Below are 18,528 nucleotides of genomic sequence, written 5' to 3' on the forward strand. Positions count from 1 at the left end.
ATGGCGGCGGGCAGGTCCGGATTCAAATTAATTCAATATGTATTTACGATTTTATTTGGGAATACGCATCGAGTTAGATTAATAAGTTATTTGAAATAAAATTAGTTTAATTTTTAGTACTTTTCAAGTACACTTTTAATAATAATAATAACATAATAATACAATTTATTAAACTAAAATAAAGAATATGTGAAATATAAGTTTTGATCAATCCAAACCCCTAAGCATTTGACATACTCAGAGAAGGGTATCAGACACGGGCGCCCATATAAAAATTTTCAGGGGGGCCAGACGTGAAGATGTTGCACATTATATTTTGTGTGCTCTGGATAACCATATATAGCTAACAGCAGCCGAAAAGCCAGGGGGGCCACGGCCCCCTGCCTATGGTATCAGATGTTCATTTAGTTAAATACTGTCAGGTGTACAATACGCCTTTAGTATTTTTTTAAGATTCAAAACTAGTCTTGAATTTAAGAACCAGTTTTCCACTTCCGACTTCAAAGAGGTTTTTTGAAGTTATACTTCTTTAGGTGCGATTGAGAGGGAATTTTTATTATGCCACGCGCATGCTCACACATACAGTATGGAGTTAGTTGTTAAATCTTTCAAGTTATGTATGTATCAGCAGAAGTAAGATATGAAAATAACATATTAGTGTTTTTAGTTATATTTATTATAATTTTTATGTTTTTGGATCTGTCTTCCTCGGGAGTAAGATAATAAGTAGGTATTATTAAAACATTTTTATATTTATACTTCACTTGATCTATTTGTCACCGTGATTTGTAATTATGTGCGAGAAATCATGTAAATAAAGCGATTATGGGTGATTGGTAGAGCATTCGACTACAGATCGAGAGGTCCCGGATTCAAATCCGGAAGATTCATATTCCTTTTTTTAATTTTTGGTATTGTTTTAATACAAAATTTTTGAAAGTAGTAAGTATTAAAATTAGTTTAATATTTAAATAAAATACAAATAAACTGTTTAAAGTATATTTATTTCGTTGAAATCAGAATAACAGAAGTATAACTTGTTAGTTGCGTACAAAGTACATGTTCTTTTTTATTATTATTCATAAGCAAGGACGGAGGGGCAAGTCCCTATTATGCACACAAACAATGAAATTATATATAGTCCGTCCGTTATAAGTTTTCCCATGCGGTACGATTCATTTTCAATCAAATTAAGTCAAAACATAAATTGAAACGAACGTCGATGTGTATATACATTTTGTATACCGTATACTATATATACTACACACATCGGCGTACGTTTCACTTTCTGTTTTGACTTAACTTGATTGAAAATGAATCGTAACGCATGGAAAAAGTTATAGCGGACGGACTATAAGTAACTTACTAGTAGATAATAAAAAAAAAAACCAAAAAAAAATAAAATTCGGTTGAAATAAAAAACAATATTTCGACTGTTATAGAAAATGGTCCACTTTACTTTTAAACGTGTTGGTAGAAGAGGCCGAGACAATGTTATCACTAAGGTTATTCCAGCTCTCGAAAAATCTATTTAGTGGAAAGTTCTGTCTTGATCTTGTAGAGAAGTTCTCTTTTTTAAGTTTAAACTGGTAACCTCTGAGGCATTCATCTTGATTTATGGTAAACATTTGGTTGAGATTTCCGAAATTGAATTTTAATCTTTTAAATGTGATAATTAAGTCTCCACGTTGTCGGTAAAGTTCAAAAGAAGTTAGGTTGGTCATACTTAAGTCTCTCTGCATAGGGGGGTCTTCTCAGTTCCAATGAAATTCAAGTGGATTTTCTTTGAACGCTTTCCAACAAAGTTTTGTCTCGAATCAAATCAAGATACCACGTTCCACCAGCATATTCCAGAATCGGTCTTACCTAAAGAGTGTAAAGTTTACAAAATGACAGCATTGAAAATCTCGAAAAAGTTACCTTAATATTTTCATTGTAGATTTTATATGAATTTATAGAAAATAACATTTTTGCTTTTTTACGACATGTTAGTATATTATGCAACGAGCATTTAATGATGGTCACTATGAAGCGAGTATGACGGATACGAAACGAGCCGCCTAGCGGCGATTTTCTTATAGCATACGAGCTTCATAATGATAATAATTAAATGAAAGTTGTATACACGATTTTTTCTATGATCATTTACAACAAAAAATATATTCAAATTTATTAATTTTGTAACGCAAACAAAATAAGTAGTTGTATGGTTTAATTAATTATTTTGTTGACACATTTATATTTTCAATATTACAATTATTAAAATGAATTTGGAGGATAAATTTTTAATATCCCTATCGTCTTCAGACATTTTCTTAAAAATATTTAATTTTTAAATTAGTCAGCTTGTTTACATATTAAGAACTGTCAAAGCGTATGTATTTCACTCGCCATTGGTCACTGCGCGTGTGCCACCTTCATCGCTAATGCCATATCGCGATTCTATTAGTTAAAAATCTGCATCGTCATGAAAATCTGCATCATAATGAAGCTTATTATGATAAAGGTAGTGAACCTATATTAAAGTATGAGCATAGAAAAAATATGTTATAGAACCAAATTGAACTTCCATATTAAGATATACCCAGTACATCGACTGAATCTACAGAATCCATTTCACATATCGTCGCCTTAATACTATAACCTAAACCTAAACTTAATACTATAACTACCTAAACCACCATAATTATCATAACTACCATATACTAATAAACATAAACCATACCATATACATAAACCACCTATAACTACCATAACTATAACCACCTAAGCTTAATACTATAACTTGATAACTCGAAATTAGTAGTTTTGAGATAAACGGGTTTAAAGATTTTAAAGATATTTGTGCTGCTACCATGATGTTGGTAAATACGGGATTTCTCTGCAGCTCTAAAATACTGTTCCTTAACTTTTTGGCTACTGATCTATTTAGGAGTACGGTGCAAATTTGTTTTCCAATATGGAAAATAACGGAAAATTAAAGTTATCAACTTTTAGCACTACCATAATGTTAACATTTGGTAATGTCGCATGTCGTGCCAAGTTGCATCTTAGTGAACTTTGTAAAAAAACTGATTTTTAAGATTTATTTTGGTGAAAATGAGCCCTCTGCCATGGGGGTTGCCAGATCTGCTAACAATTCTCGAATTTTTGCATTAACATGAACCGAATAAAGAGATAGCAATTACGCGGTAAGCTCAATGGTTTCAGAAAAACACGTGCTACAACTAGATAACTCGAGTTAGCTAGTTGTAGCTTTCAGTGTATGTTGCATTAACGATTATTCCGATTAAACAATAACTTGACAACTTATCTTGTCAAGTTTTAGCACTGAATATTAGGGGCATTTGAGTTTTATCAACCTCGGTCAATCATAAATAAATACTTATAACTCGTTTAGAGAGAGTTATCAAGTTTTTACGCAATATGGAAGAAAATAAAATACATCTTGTGAACTAGTTATCTAAAAAACATCAATTTTGAAGTTATCAAGTTATATGTAGTACTAAGGCGACGATATGAATATTGATGTTACACCAAGAAAACGGAAATTATAGTTGTTCCATTATATCTTTGCACAAACGTGATGATTCTGATTTTTAAAGAATTGATTGATGTGATGAACACAAATGATTTTTAAACAATTTAAATGAAAACAGTAAGTAAGTCGATACGTAATATCATTGATATCTCTCAATGTAATGACAATTTATAAGTTAGAAAATATTAGTTGTCTTACTAGCGTAAAAATAAATACTTCCGGAAGTAATAAAATTAAAAGAGCAACAGTTAATCGTTCTAACTATTATGTTTGAAAATAAAAACAATGACCTACAAAAACTAAAAGTTTAAATAATATGAAAATCCAAATGAAACAATAAATCCAAATAAACTAATAAATACAATAAATGCACTAATGTGACTGTCACTGAAAATGATAAACGTCTAAATTTATGGTAAACAAGGTATCAACAACATGCCGTACCGTTTATCCTCGTTTACAACCTATTGTGGTTTCTATGAACAAACGGCTTAATTTTGCGATACTAGTTTCTCTGAGTAAAAAAAGAGACCTAGTATAAAAAGTAATTCAAAGTATAATATAATGGAAGAACTATAATGGTACAATTAAATCGCAGCAGATTAATCAGTAGCCGAAGAAGAAGAAAATTTTCCTCGATATAAAAAACTGCTACGAAGAGAGACTAGCAGTCATGAAGAATATTGTTTCGGAACTTAGGAAACATAATTATTCAGAGGAAGAAGTTCTGGATATTATTTCAAAAATAGATGGACCAGAAGAAATTATTCTAAGGCAATAGAAAATTTAAAAATCAATCACTACCTCGATAATATTCGGAGCAATTTAAAGTATTTGCTTTGACCCTACATTATTATTCACTTGCTGCATATAATTATGTAAGGACAGTTTTTTAAACTTGCTTGTTGCACCCAAGAACATGGAACAGATGGTATCAAAGTATTGATGGTAAACCTGGCTTTACTGCAGTCTTTTAGAGCTTTGGGAACAAAAGCATTGTTAGATCCTGATAAATTATGCAGTTTAATTATTATAGATAAAATTTCTATCCGACATGAGGAATGGGTTGCTGAAAGAGACATATTCTATGGTTATATCGATAGGGGAACAGGATCTCAAGAGGCCACTAACGCCTTTGTTTTCTTGCTGAACTGTATCAATGACCATTTCAAGGTCCCAGTTGGATATTTTTTAATAGAAGGAATTACAGGAGAGCAAAAAACAAAAGGTTTAGTCCAACAGTGCCTACACAAATGCCATAACATTGACATAAAGGTAGTGAGTATAACTTGTGAACGGCCGCCAAGTAAATTTCACAATGGCAGCTCATCTTGGCTGTAACCTAAACCATAAAAATTTAAAAACGAGCTTCAAGCATCCTTCAAATGGTGATGATGTACTGTTTTTGGATCCTTGCCATATGTTCAAATTAGTTCGTATAATACCTTAGAAGGGATGTGTATCATGTTCGATGATAACAATGAAGTTATATTGTGGAATTACCTACAAGAACTTATTTCGCAAATTTGCAAGAAAAAGAATCATTTCATCTTGCTAATAAATTAAGATGTCAGTATATAGCTTTTTATAACCAAAAAAAAAAACAGTTCGTCTTGATACTCATGTATTTAACTAAAGCGTTGCATCCGCTTTGGTCTTTTGTTCAGAGGAACTGCAGTTATAGCAATTGACGTAAGTTGAAACCACAACTAGATTTGTTATGATAATGAATAATTTATTTGACGTCCTTAAATCTAGAAATTTATTACAGTTTAGTTATAAAAGAAAGTATTCAAAATTATTCAGAAATAAGTAGTTTTCTACAGTCCACTGAAAAATACCTTAGTGCGTTAAAAACTAATGTTGGTGGTGCTCTTTTGTTAGACACTCTTCGTCACACAGGATTTTCAGGTCTTAAAGTATACATAAAAAGTTTATCTTTTATACAAATCATTTGTAACTTCTGGCATATTAACTTTTTTACCATTCTATAAGTTCTCCCAGGATCATATAGAGCTATTTTTTGAAAGTATTAGATCAGAAGGTGGCTTAATTATGACACGACAGCTCGCCAGTTCATTTCAGCTTACAAAAAGTTATTAGTTCATGTTGAACTAAGTGATAACTTTAGAGGCAACTGCATATTATTAGAAAGTGTCCATTTTAAAATGTAATCCCATCGTGCACATAAATAAATCTTCAAGAGATTTTAAAAATCTTATCGCAAGATCCAGCTTTTAATGAAGTAGGCATTATGATTGCATATATAGAGCAGGTCATTTTGTTCACTCATTGAAACTAAAAATAGTTTGTGCCGAATGTTCTAATGCATTAATTAGTACAAGAAAAAATCTATACTTTTTTTCATTTATAAATAAAAAAAAATGGTTTGGAATATCCCTCAACAGACCGGAACTGCCAAATAAAATAGTAAATTGTATTGACCACAACAAATTATTTAGTGCCCACTAAATAATACTACTTTATTAATAAGAGGTCTCGTGGTGCGGGATTTGTGAGTCCTAGTCCTGCACATATAGAACATCCTAATATCAATATAGCGACTAGCTACAGCCTTTATTAGGAGCATTCTGTGATTATCTGAGAATTGTTGATCCATGCTATGACTAAGTAAATTTAAAAAGATGTCGTTGTTTATGTACCTCCGCAAAACGTTTGTAACTAACTCGTCGGTATTCATACGAGTTGGAGAAGGGACCTCTTTTAAAATTTTCTCAGCCATAAAGCAAATATCGATCACACTCTCAGATGGATATTGCAATCCTTTTTTATTTTTTTTATCAATAAATGAAAATAAAAAGTTGTTCCGAGTGACACTTACAAGGCACTTAAACATTCATTACAGACTATTCTTTTTTGTAAGTAAAACACAACATAACCAGCTATATATGTAATTATGCTTTTTGAATAAACAGAAAACGGATTAATATAGCTGTGATCATGATCACTTATATCTACTGGCACGTCAGTAGTACAACTACCACTCAACCTATAATCTCTGGAAGTGATATTAATGTGATCAGTGGGATTGCATTTTAAAATAGTTAAATCTTCCAAAGGAAAGCAGTTACCACTAAATTTATTTTTCAGTTCAACATGTACCAAAATTTTTTTATAAGCTGACTGAAAATGTCTAGCACTTGGGTTATTATTGTAACCGCCTTGTGCTCGAACTGAACTAAAAAATAATTCTATATGGTCTTGTGATACCTTGTAAAATGGTAAATACTTTAAAGTAGAAGGAACAACTAACTGGTTAAAAAGAACTTTTATACTGGATATGCATACTTTTAATCCAAGAAATCCAGTAAAACAATCTGTATCTAACATTAGTAGGTCCTGACCTCGAGCTGCTTTTAACTCACTAATATATTTGTCTGCTTCATTTAAAAAATTTAGAGTGTTATCATAGTTATTTAAACTTAAAGGCTTTTTAAAGCCATGCTGCAACAAACTTCTGGAATTAAGTATATCAAACAATTTGTTCATGATTGTTACAAATCTAACAGTTGCTTCAACTCCAGAAAATTGTGATAAACCTAACTCTTTATTGCAAAAGTCTAAAGCTACTGCAACACTTTCGCTTAATACCTGAGTAGCCAGTGACACTTTCATTTTTTGTCTGCGAAAATAAACATGTTGGGCATTTAATTTATTGGCTAAATGAAAAGATTCACTCTGTTGGAGATAATGCAACTCCTTAAAATACCTCCATTCAATAACTCTATTCTTGTCATCTACAAAACTAGATTTATTACCTAAAGTGTTACGAACTAACTTAATCATATGACTAGGATCTAAAACTATAACTACATCTTTGTCTGTACAAGGATGTTTAAAAAAAGTTTGTAGGGATGAATGATTCAAATTACATCCTAATAGCTTAGCCATCGTGAGATTAACTGGAGCCCCGTCAAAAGTAACACTTACAACATCTACACCTACTTCATGGCACTTCCGCAGACACTCCAGGACAAAACTTTTTTTTTGTTCTCCAGTGCAGCCAGCTATCAAAAAATATCCTACAGGCATTTTCCAGGCACCATTAATACAGTTAACCATAAATACAAGGACATTTTTGGCTAACACCTGTTCCTGTACACCAGTACCTAAGTCAACATACCCATAACATTTTTTGCCTGGAACCCATTCTTCCTGTTGCCGGATAGACATTTCATCAAATATCAGACCACATATTACTTTGTCATTCGATGAGTTGACTTTTAGTCTTAAGGCGTCAAAGGATTCCTTCGTAAAACCGGGTTCACCATCAATGGCTGTATACCATCTACTTAGAGTTCTAGGATGAGGTAAACATGTATCAAATGTTCGCCTAACATATTTATACGCTGCAGGTGAGTAATAATGTAGTGTCAGAGCAAATGTTCGCAATTGCTCTTAAATCATCTTGGAGGAGATTACTAACTCAGTGAGCTTTATTAGTGGACTGTTTAGCATAGGGTGAATTTAAAAATAGAATAAAAAAATAACAGTAAAAAAACCAGACCTTAAAGTAAATTGTAATAAAAAGATTTCCTACCTTGTCATTTCTCGATGCACAAGCTGGAGCAGGCCTGCTATTTTTCGTACTGCTATTGCTGAGTAGTATAAAGTATAAATCACTCGCGAGGACTATATTGAGTTTCTATACACTTTTCGGAATGATTGTAAGTGACTGTTAACCAAGAGAGTTGGTTGGCGAATTGTCTTTTTAAAATGAGGCGAGTAGGCAGGTAATTACATACAAAAAACTTTAAGGTTTTTACTTGAAAATAATGATAAAAATTAATACATACTCACTGAATTAGGTATTGGCCTACTCGTATATACGGGGTGTCCCATAATATTGAAAAGAAAATGAATTAAAATATTCTTTACAAAAACAAGAAAATTAAAAATTGTTATTCCTACTTATGTGGACGAACCACAACCGCCCACCACAATACGCAGTATTGTTACGGCTCAAAAGGCAAAGGACATAATTTTACTATAGAGCGTTTATATATACCACTATTAGTTTTCACTGTGGCCACTCTAACTATACCATCAGATCCAGGATGAACCTCAATTATACGGCCCAAAGGCCATGGTAGCGGGGGAATATTATTTTGGCGGATTACCACTAAGGTACCTAGTTGGACGTTTGGAGACGGAGAATTCCATTTAGCCCTTTGATGAAGAGTTTGAGACTTTCGAAGTTTGGAAGCTCTTATAAGAAAAGGGCCCGCAAAATCAACTCCAACATTACTGAAAGGTTTTAGTTGAGATATTCGAGCTAGCGGTAGATTTCCCATTAACGGAACTGGGGACAAAGGATTCACCTTAAAACATTTAACACATTTAGACAGTACTCTACGAATGGCTCGTTTGGAAGATATAATCCAAAAACGCTGAGAAATTAGGTATTGAACAGTTTGAAGCCCGGCGTGTAGATATTGCAGATGAGTAGATTCAATAATCATATCAGTTAATTTACAACTGTTAGGAAGTAATGCCGGAAATTTGCGATCATACGAAATGGGCGCATTAGCTAGGCGACTACCTACACGTAGAATTCCCTTTGCATCGATAAAAGGTGAAAGCTTTCTTAAATTTTTTGGAAGCAGCTGTTTATCTTGGATAAAATTTATTAAAGTATTAAAAAAGATCTGCTGTGTTCGTTTAACAAAAACCAGTAAGGAGTTATGTTGCTCCAATAAACTTAAACAACCTATTTCCAGATTACCATATCGGTTTTTGGTTACATAATGGAAAAAACGAATAATGTAACACAAACATCGAACACACCTATTTAAAGACGAATGACGATCCAATAAAATATCTAAAAAATTATTGGGAATTTCAGCAATCAATGCGACAGTCCGCACTTCCAAATTTACATTAGTAGACTCCTTTGAATTAAGTTCAAAGAACGTTAGCGGATCAGATTGTAAGAAGGTTGGCCCCGCCCACCATTTGGAACAGTTAATTAACTCAGAGGGTAAGCAACCCCTTGAACCAATGTCAGCAGGATTTTCTTCAGAAGGAACATAGTGCCAACATGAAGAAGTTACTCGTTCCTGCACATAAGCTACTCTATTGCTCACAAAAGTTTTCCACTGATGAGGGGAAGATTGTAACCAACGTAATGTAACAGCAGAATCAGAATAACAGTATATTTCCTTGATTTCTACTTTATCTTTAATAACAGAAGAAACAAAGGAGACTAGTCGAGCCACTAAAACCGCAGCAGACAATTCTAATCTGGGAATAGTAAGTCCCTTATTAATGGGTGCGACCTTAGATTTAGCTATAACAAAAGAAACAAAAGGTTGGCCTGAAGGTGATAAGCATCGAAAGTACAAGACAGCGCAGTAACCTTTCTCGCTAGCGTCACCAAAACAGTGAACTTCTAAGCGTAAAATATCGTCAATTAATAAACGACGAGGTAAATTTAATTTACTCAAATATGCTACATCATCAATGTATTTTTTCCACAAACGGATAATTTCTTTTGATGGAGCATCATCCCAACCAATCTTTTGAGTCCATATTCTTTGAATAAGGTGTTTAATTAGAAATGTTATTGGAGATAAAAATCCAAGAGGATCAAATATTTTTGCTAAATTGGACAAAAGATGACGTTTTGTACAAGAAGAGTCTAAAACTTGAACTTTAAAAGCAAATGTATCCGAAGAAGCGTCCCATTCCAACCCTAATACTTTAAGTGTTTTGGACGAAATATCATCATTAAATGTAAGAGGTTTTATTGCTAAATCTGATACAGCTAATCCTTTCAATAAATCGGGTACATTACTGGACCATTTTTTCAACTCAAAACCTCCTTTGGCAAGTAAGGCAATAAGTTCGTCTCTTAGTGCTAAGGCATTTTCGAAACTAGGACAGGAAGAAACGATATCATCAACGTAGGTTCCAGTTTTAAGTGCCTCGGCTGCTAGAGGAAACGAATCCCCGTCATCATTAGCCAACTGATGTAGACATCTAATAGCAAGATAAGGAGAACAAGAGAGACCATAAGCGACTCTGTTGATACGAAGATCTCGAACAGGTTCAGAATTATTAGAACGCCAAAGTACTCTTTGATAATCTGTTTGAGTAGGATTAATTAAAATTTGCCTATACATTTTAGAAATATCGGCCGTAATTACATAACCATGCAATCGAAAATTAATCAAAATTGTACAGATGTCAGTCTGAAGCTTAGGACCAGTGAATAATTTGTCATTGAGTGAAGGTTGATTTGGAAGATGCCCGGAACCATTAAAAACGACCCTTAATTTACTTGTTAGACTTTCAGGTCTTAAAACACAATGATGCGATAAACAGTAAACATAAGGTGAATCGAAGTTATTCAATGGGACAGGTTCCATGTGACCGAGCTCAACAAATTCCTTCATAAAGGTGCGGTATTGGTCATAAAGTTCAGGAGATTTTTGAAGCCTTCTTTCTAATGAATAAAACCTACTAAGAGCAAGTGATCTAATATTAGGAAAGACAGGATTTTCTTCCTTAAAAGGTAGATCTACTACAAAGCGTCCTGATTGTTCACGCTTATAAGTATTCATAAACATATTTTCCACTTTAGCGTCATCAGGAGCTAAGCAAAAAACTTCAGGGACTGCTTCTAATTCCCAGAATTTCTTTATTTGCTGATCCAAAGAAACCGTATCTTCAACTTGGCAAAATAAAGAAGTAAGAGTAGGTGCCTTTGAAATATTTACTTTTCCCATAAGCACATAGCCAAATATAGTATTAATTGCATCAGGTTGATCTTGATTGCCGTAAATACGTCCATCCAAAAGAATTGTAGAGAATACATCAGCTCCTAAAAGAATGTCGATGGATCCTCTACGAAAGAAGTTATCATCTGCTAACTTTAAATTAGCAATATGGGGCCAAGTATTAACTTCTAAATTACATAAAGGCTGATCCTCACATATTTTTGTCAAGACTAACGCATCGGTTGTCAAAATAGGAGAAGATTTACGTACTGGTTTAAAAGAAATGGTAACCCCACCTAAATTAGTGGTCGACTGCATAGAACCTAATCCTTGGATGTTAGCTGAAGTTTTCATGGGACGTAAACCTAAACGCCTAAGGGTCTTTTGACAGATGACGGACGTCATGCTTCCCGAATCTAACAGACACCTAACAGGTTGGTAGTTACCGTGACAATCAAGCACCTCAATACATGCAGTGGAAAGCAAAGTACTTTTATCAGCGGAAGAAAAACACACAGAAACGGATGATCCAGTCGTTGAATTTAAAGTGGATGCCGCCGAATCTTGAACATTCTCTTCTTTCTTAGAAGAGGAGAAGCAAAGGAGTGTATGATGTTTTTTATGGCACGAGTGACAAGTCCATGTAGATTTGCATAGGCTAGAACGATGTGATCCAAGACAGTTAATACACATCTTGTTCTTTTTTATTAATTGAAATCGATCTACAGGAGATTTTGCCAAAAAAACGGAGCATTTATAAATGGCATGGGTATCATTAGTTTTACAGATAGAACATTTTGGTTCAGGTTCTGTTTGAGCAAGCAATGATGTAGATTTGGAAGAATTAGGTTTTTTAGAAAAGTTAGATTTTGGTTTAGTGTGAAAATCAATATTATCTAAAGCGAGACAACTTTGATTTAAAAAATCAATCAGTTTTTTATAGCTTGGGATGGTTGAATTATTATGAAAAAGCTCAAAACGTGTTACTAAAGAAACAGTTAATCGTTTTAAAATCATTTGAACAAGTATAAAATCCCAATGTACTGTGGGTAGTCCTAGCTTATTTAGAGATGCCACATTTTTCGAAAATGTATCTAACAACTTGCGTAGTTCTTTTGGATCTTCTGAAGTCAGTTGTGGTGAACTTTCAAGGTTATTCCATAAATTGGCAGCGATTACCCTAACATTATTAAACCTTTCACAAAGCAGATCATAGGCAATTGGATAATTGTTTGCTGTGATGTCAATATGATCCACAGCATCGCGCGCTGCACCCTTTAAACACGATAGTAACAAATTAAATTTGTCAATTGGCTGTAAGTAAGTAAGAGTATGAACGCGAGCATCAAACTGATCTATAAAACTTCTAAATTCAGTTATTTTTCCACTGAAAGATGGCAATTCCGGTTTCGGTAAATTAAAATAATTTATAGGTAAAGGATTTTGAGACTGTGAAGTTGATGTAGTTTGCTGACTTGATGTTGAAGATTTTCTAAAGGCTTGCACGTATGTTAATTTAATTTTATAATATAATTTGTCAAAATTACTACGGCAATCATCTTCGACTTTAAATAGCGCGTCCTCATTATCTTGCTCAGAAACTAACATAATTATTTTATTATGAAGATCATAAAAATTGTCACGAATTTTTTCCAATCCTTCATACATAACTTCCAAAACCGGGTAAAAATTCTTATCGTCAGCAGCTACCTTTAAAGCAACAGCATGAATTTCAGTCATTTGTTGCACTTCAACTTGTCTTAAAGATTGATATTTTTTAATTTTATCTGCCATTTTGTAAATTTAAATGTAGAATTAATAAATTTAGAAAAATATGAAATTAGCGTTAGGAAATAAAATAGGTTCACCACACGAAAATTAATAAAATACAACCGAACTTTGTGCTAATAAAATAGAAAACTATGTCCTCTGCTATTTGAATATTTATAGACAAAAAATAATTATAAAACATAAACCCTTTAAATAAAAATTACTGTGTAAAATAAACACACAGTTTCATCTATAATAGAGTCAACCTGTATAATAATTATTATAACAAAATTTGTCTATTGGCCGACGTCGACAATTTAATAATAATTACTTTTACATTAATGTGTTCCTTTTTTACTTAAAAAACAACATTAACTGAGGTATAGGTATCACTAACGATCGGCACAAACAAAAAACCAATTTACTAATTGATACGTGATTTTAATTTGGTAAAGAATATTTTATCGCCTTATGTTAAAGAATAACAAAAAATAAAGTCAAAGGAAATGCGGTTAAATAACCTGAATTTGATTCTGATCTTTGTAAATTAGCAAAGTATGACAATAAAATCAAACAATTCAGGTTTAAAAGAAACTTTCCCCGACTATATTACCCTCTTAGAAAAATGAAAAATGCAAGAAAAAAATATAGAAAATGGATCTATCCGGCTCGAAGGACCAATAAATCATCTTGGAGGAGATTACTAACTCAGTGAGCTTTATTAGTGGACTGTTTAGCATAGGGTGAATTTAAAAATAGAATAAAAAAATAACAGTAAAAAAACCAGACCTTAAAGTAAATTGTAATAAAAAGATTTCCTACCTTGTCATTTCTCGATGCACAAGCTGGAGCAGGCCTGCTATTTTTCGTACTGCTATTGCTGAGTAGTATAAAGTATAAATCACTCGCGAGGACTATATTGAGTTTCTATACACTTTTCGGAATGATTGTAAGTGACTGTTAACCAAGAGAGTTGGTTGGCGAATTGTCTTTTTAAAATGAGGCGAGTAGGCAGGTAATTACATACAAAAAACTTTAAGGTTTTTACTTGAAAATAATGATAAAAATTAATACATACTCACTGAATTAGGTATTGGCCTACTCGTATATACGGGGTGTCCCATAATATTGAAAAGAAAATGAATTAAAATATTCTTTACAAAAACAAGAAAATTAAAAATTGTTATTCCTACTTATGTGGACGAACCAGCTCTGAATACTGCTTAGGTAGCGCTTTTTTTCCACTTTTTTGAATTGCCTTATAACAAATTCTTTAGGTGCTCCTAATTTTTCAAGAAGATCCAATGTTTCTTCTTGAACCAACCTTGTTTTCTTGAGTTTATCAATTACATTCTTCATGCTAGCTACTTGTTTCTCACTTCTTTGTAGTCTTCGACGAAGATTCCTTAATCTTCGTTTTCTTTCACTACTAATTTTCTGCGAACGACCTAATTCTTTATACATCTTCCGCTTCCTAGGAGTTAACTGACGTGATGTACTATGAACATCTTGTGCTACTTCGGAAGTTACGTTCCCTGGCGATTGGATACATATATTAGATAATATCCTCACTTTTGCATTCTCCTGCATTTGTAGCACCTAAAAGAAAAAAACAAACGCTAGGTATCACAATATCAAAGAGATAATAATAAAATATGTAATATAGATTTACAAGAAATCAAAAAGCATACTGAATAAGTATTAAATAAACATAAAACCATACAAACAATAAACCAAATATATGAATATTTAGTGAAGGACATTTGAGTTTGCATAAATTCATTATCTCGAGAATGGGCAATTCTGAAGAGAAATACAGGTTGATTTTTATTTTTAAATTAGGACTTTCTGGCATATAAAATACTGGTGACGTCATCCATCTGGGCGTGATGATGGAATCGATAATTTTTTTAAATGAGAGTAGGGGTTGTGTGGTAGCTCGTTTGAAAGGTTATTTAATTCTCTATTGAGTAATATAAAAATAACCTAATTATTTACACAGGGTGGCAAACAAAATTTTGAATTAAATTAATTGAGACAAAAAGAAGAATGTATGTAATTTATTTAATGCAAAATACATTTTACTGCTGTCAGAGAACAGAAAAAAAATGTTAATTTGGAAAATAAACATTGCTTTTCGCTTAAATTATAAATGTTCAGACTGCTAAGAGGCAGACAATTTAAGCGAAAAACAATATTTATTTATCAAATAAACATTTTTTCTTGTTTTCAGACAACAGTAAAATGTATTTCGAATTAAATAAATTACATACATTCTTCTTTTTGATCAATTATTTTATTTAAAAAAATTTTTTTGGCCACCCTGTATAAATAATTTGGTTATGGTTTATAGTACTGAATAGAGAATTAAATAACATTTCAAATGAGCTTTCACACAACCCCTACTCTCATTTAAAAAAATCATTAATTATTACGACCTGTCTGAGGATTTCTCTTCAAATTTGCCCATTCTCGAGATAATGAATTTATGTAAACTCAAATGTCCTCACTGTATATATTATACATATAAACAAAAAAAAAATATAAACAAACAGTAACGTATACGCACTTAATTACATATTATGTGCAATACATTATTACATTATAAACAATTAAATAGATTAATTTTAATATTGCATGTGACATAAATGTGTTTTAGACATTAATTAAAATAAATTGAAGAAATGTAGTATTTGGTAATATTTTAGATATTTATTATTTATTGAGGTTGTCCATTAATCGGTTTTTCATAGAATTGTGTTGTTCTGTTTCCAATCCATTGTTTGATTTCATATTTATGTATATGTTTTTTATAATTTTTAATTTATTTTAAATTCTCCTGTAGACAATTAGATATGTATTCTGGGCCCTATGTAACCAACATATCTCTTGAGTATGGATTTATTACAGTGGAGTCCCGGTAATCCGAAATAATTGGGACCGAACCCATTTCGGATTACCGAATTTTTCGGATTATACAGATTTTCTTAAAACACCCTTTTAAGAAAAAATAACACGATGCCTATCATTAAGTACAGTACTTTCGTTTTTTGAACGCAATAAGAGCCTATGATAATAAGAAGGAAGTAATGAAGCCTTTAATAAAAAACACATTCATCTGAGACGTAGGATCAAACACCGTTTTTCAAGACAAAAATTTGATTGCTCTCTAAAGCTATTGCCAAATTCTCTTTCGGATTAAGCGGATTTTCGGATTACTAAAGTTTAGATTAGCGGGACTCTACTGTACGTTTAGGTAAAATTGCAATAGTCCTTGTGTACCTGGTTTGATGGGCTATTGCTAAAGTCTAATATTATTTTTTTTCCTCTATATGCATGTATAAGAGCTTTGTGACAGAATAATTTACGTACAGTTCAAAATTGACTTTCGTTATATAACAGCTTGCTGGAATATCTTAAATTTGTCTCATAAATAATTCTATTTAGCCACTTCTCAATAATGTTTATAGAATGCAAGTAATTATTTCGTATTCCACACTATCCTAAAAGGCCAAAGGTAAGTTTAGATTGTATAAGTGCTTAATAAAGAATTCATACATGAGTTATTCCTAAAAAATATTAAAAAAATTGAACCTTGATAGGATATTTTTTTATAAAATTAGTATTTTATAAAACTTAGTACATAATATACAAAATTATAACAAGTTTATCAAGAAACTAGTTGAAATCTGCTCCTACACACCTATTACCTATTCGCAAAATTAAATTCCGACAGAGGGCGCTCAAAATTTCAAAGATGGACGATAACTCGAGGAAAACAATTCATTTTGTCATTTGATCCCATAGTTCTAAAACGTTAAATTAAAATCATTTACACGAGTGTTTTGCCAAAGTAACCACTAAGTTTTGCCACTAAGACATCTTATAAGTTAAAGACGACTCAAAATTATGTTTCATCTGTATGCATTCGTTAAAATTTGATGCTAACTACCGATTTGTTTTTACCTTTTTTTCATAAAAAATCTGGCCTCCGATAATCACACAGCGTTTTAAAAATTATTAATCTATATTAAAATTTCTAATTTTGTTTTTACTTTAATTTATAGGACACTACAATTTATTATACACTAACAGATAACATTTTTTAATTAAATAAAAACTGCAAACTACCTAGGTTTGCTTTGAAGATGCAGTAGAAATAAACAAACCAAGACACGTTAAATGCCACTAGGAGCACAACCGAATCATAATTTACAATGTACATACATTGTAAATCCCAAATCATGATTTCCAAAGTTTATACATTGTAAATTATGATTCGGGAGTGTTCCTAGTAGCATTTAACGTGTCTTGGTTTGTTTATTGCTACTGCATCTTGAAAGCGAACCTAGTGTAAGTAGGTGAATTTATTTTATAAAAACTGAGTTTTGGAAATTATGAGGTGGTCGGAATATTTTGTATAACAATGTACATTCTATGTACAGAATATATACTGCATTTTGTTTATTTATTTAATTTTACAGTCACTTAAACATTAAAAAATATTACGTTTAATACAAACGTTAAATTAACAAAATGTGTGATTTGGCATTAGTTAGTTTACATCATTATGTTGAGTGTAGAGTATAATAGGAATGAATACTGAGGAACACTGCAATCGTGTTTTTAAGTTGAATTCACTGTTAATTACAAAATAAACTGACCGCAAATATGTACACATATTATTTTAATAATTTATTTATGTTACCTGAGATTCACCAATTGTAGGGATTGCATTTTCTCGCAAACGAATAGGATAAGCTAAGGAAGTCCGATCTACATCCCTCTCAGCAAAATGTTTTGTACATAATCTGCTTCCTTTGCTTGGTTCCCAGTTCTCTTTATTTACGAACTGTATCCAGGCCTTTCTCCTTTTAACATCTTTAGGAAAACTACAATCATATAAACCAAGTTAAAAAATTACCTGTTATTTTTACATGCATTATCACTAAAATGGAAGGAATACCGCCCTGTCCACTGTTTATGCTTAGATACTAACCAATGTAAGGAGATTTTGGTTAAGTTTTCTTTATTCATTCGAGCGTTATAATTACACGACGGGAACGCACACGACGGCATACTATTGTCACTATAAAATCACTGCAAAAATAAGTTCAAAACAATTTATAAAATATATTTTTTAAGTTCACAACTAAACCAAACAACAAGAGCTGTCAATAGTGTCAATGAGACGCACAACATGGCCGAAGTGATCCCATCTACCACACCACATGTCATATCCCCTCCCTCCCATATCACTGGATTTTTACTTTCAGTGACTGCACTATAGAAAGATAATTGCAATTCAATAATTGAAATGCGTGTATTTTGCGAGCTTATAAATTATTAAACGATATGTAGTCGCCAAATAATTAATCTAATTCATTTTAAGTAAAATTATTTCTTAATCCGGGAAGATGGGGTGGTTGTCTTGCTAAGGGGTTCTAGCTCCTTAATCGAAATGCGCGTGATTTA

The 18,528-nt window shown here is 32.2% G+C and overlaps 1 protein-coding gene across 1 annotated transcript; it reads right to left on the reverse strand.

Moving 5' to 3' along the window:
* Positions 1-985: 985 nt before the first annotated feature.
* On the reverse strand, positions 986-18,132 carry LOC126885378 (THAP domain-containing protein 2-like). Its single transcript, XM_050651938.1, has 4 exons — positions 18,053-18,132; positions 17,762-17,945; positions 14,626-14,652; positions 986-1,866 (listed from the first exon to the last, which is right to left on the reverse strand). The coding sequence occupies exons 1-4, from the start codon at positions 18,130-18,132 to the stop codon at positions 1,771-1,773; spliced, it is 387 nt and encodes a 128-aa protein (XP_050507895.1). The 3' UTR covers positions 986-1,770.
* Between the last annotated feature and the right edge of the window lie 396 nt (positions 18,133-18,528).

Source organism: Diabrotica virgifera, chromosome 5 (assembly GCF_917563875.1).
Source record: "Diabrotica virgifera virgifera chromosome 5, PGI_DIABVI_V3a".
Taxonomy (NCBI): Eukaryota; Metazoa; Arthropoda; class Insecta; order Coleoptera; family Chrysomelidae; genus Diabrotica; species Diabrotica virgifera.

Excerpts from the sequence above, each read along its gene's own strand:
- LOC126885378 (XM_050651938.1), bottom strand. The coding sequence starts at position 18,132 with ATGCCGTCGTGTGCGTTCCCGTCGTGTAATTATAACGCTCGAATGAAT. Across the intron at positions 14,653-17,761 it reads CTACAATTGGTGAATCTCAG|GTGCTACAAATGCAGGAGAA; the intron begins GTAACATAAATA and ends TTTTTCTTTTAG. Across the intron at positions 1,867-14,625 it reads AAATGCAGGAGAATGCAAAA|GTAAGACCGATTCTGGAATA; the intron begins GTGAGGATATTA and ends TACACTCTTTAG.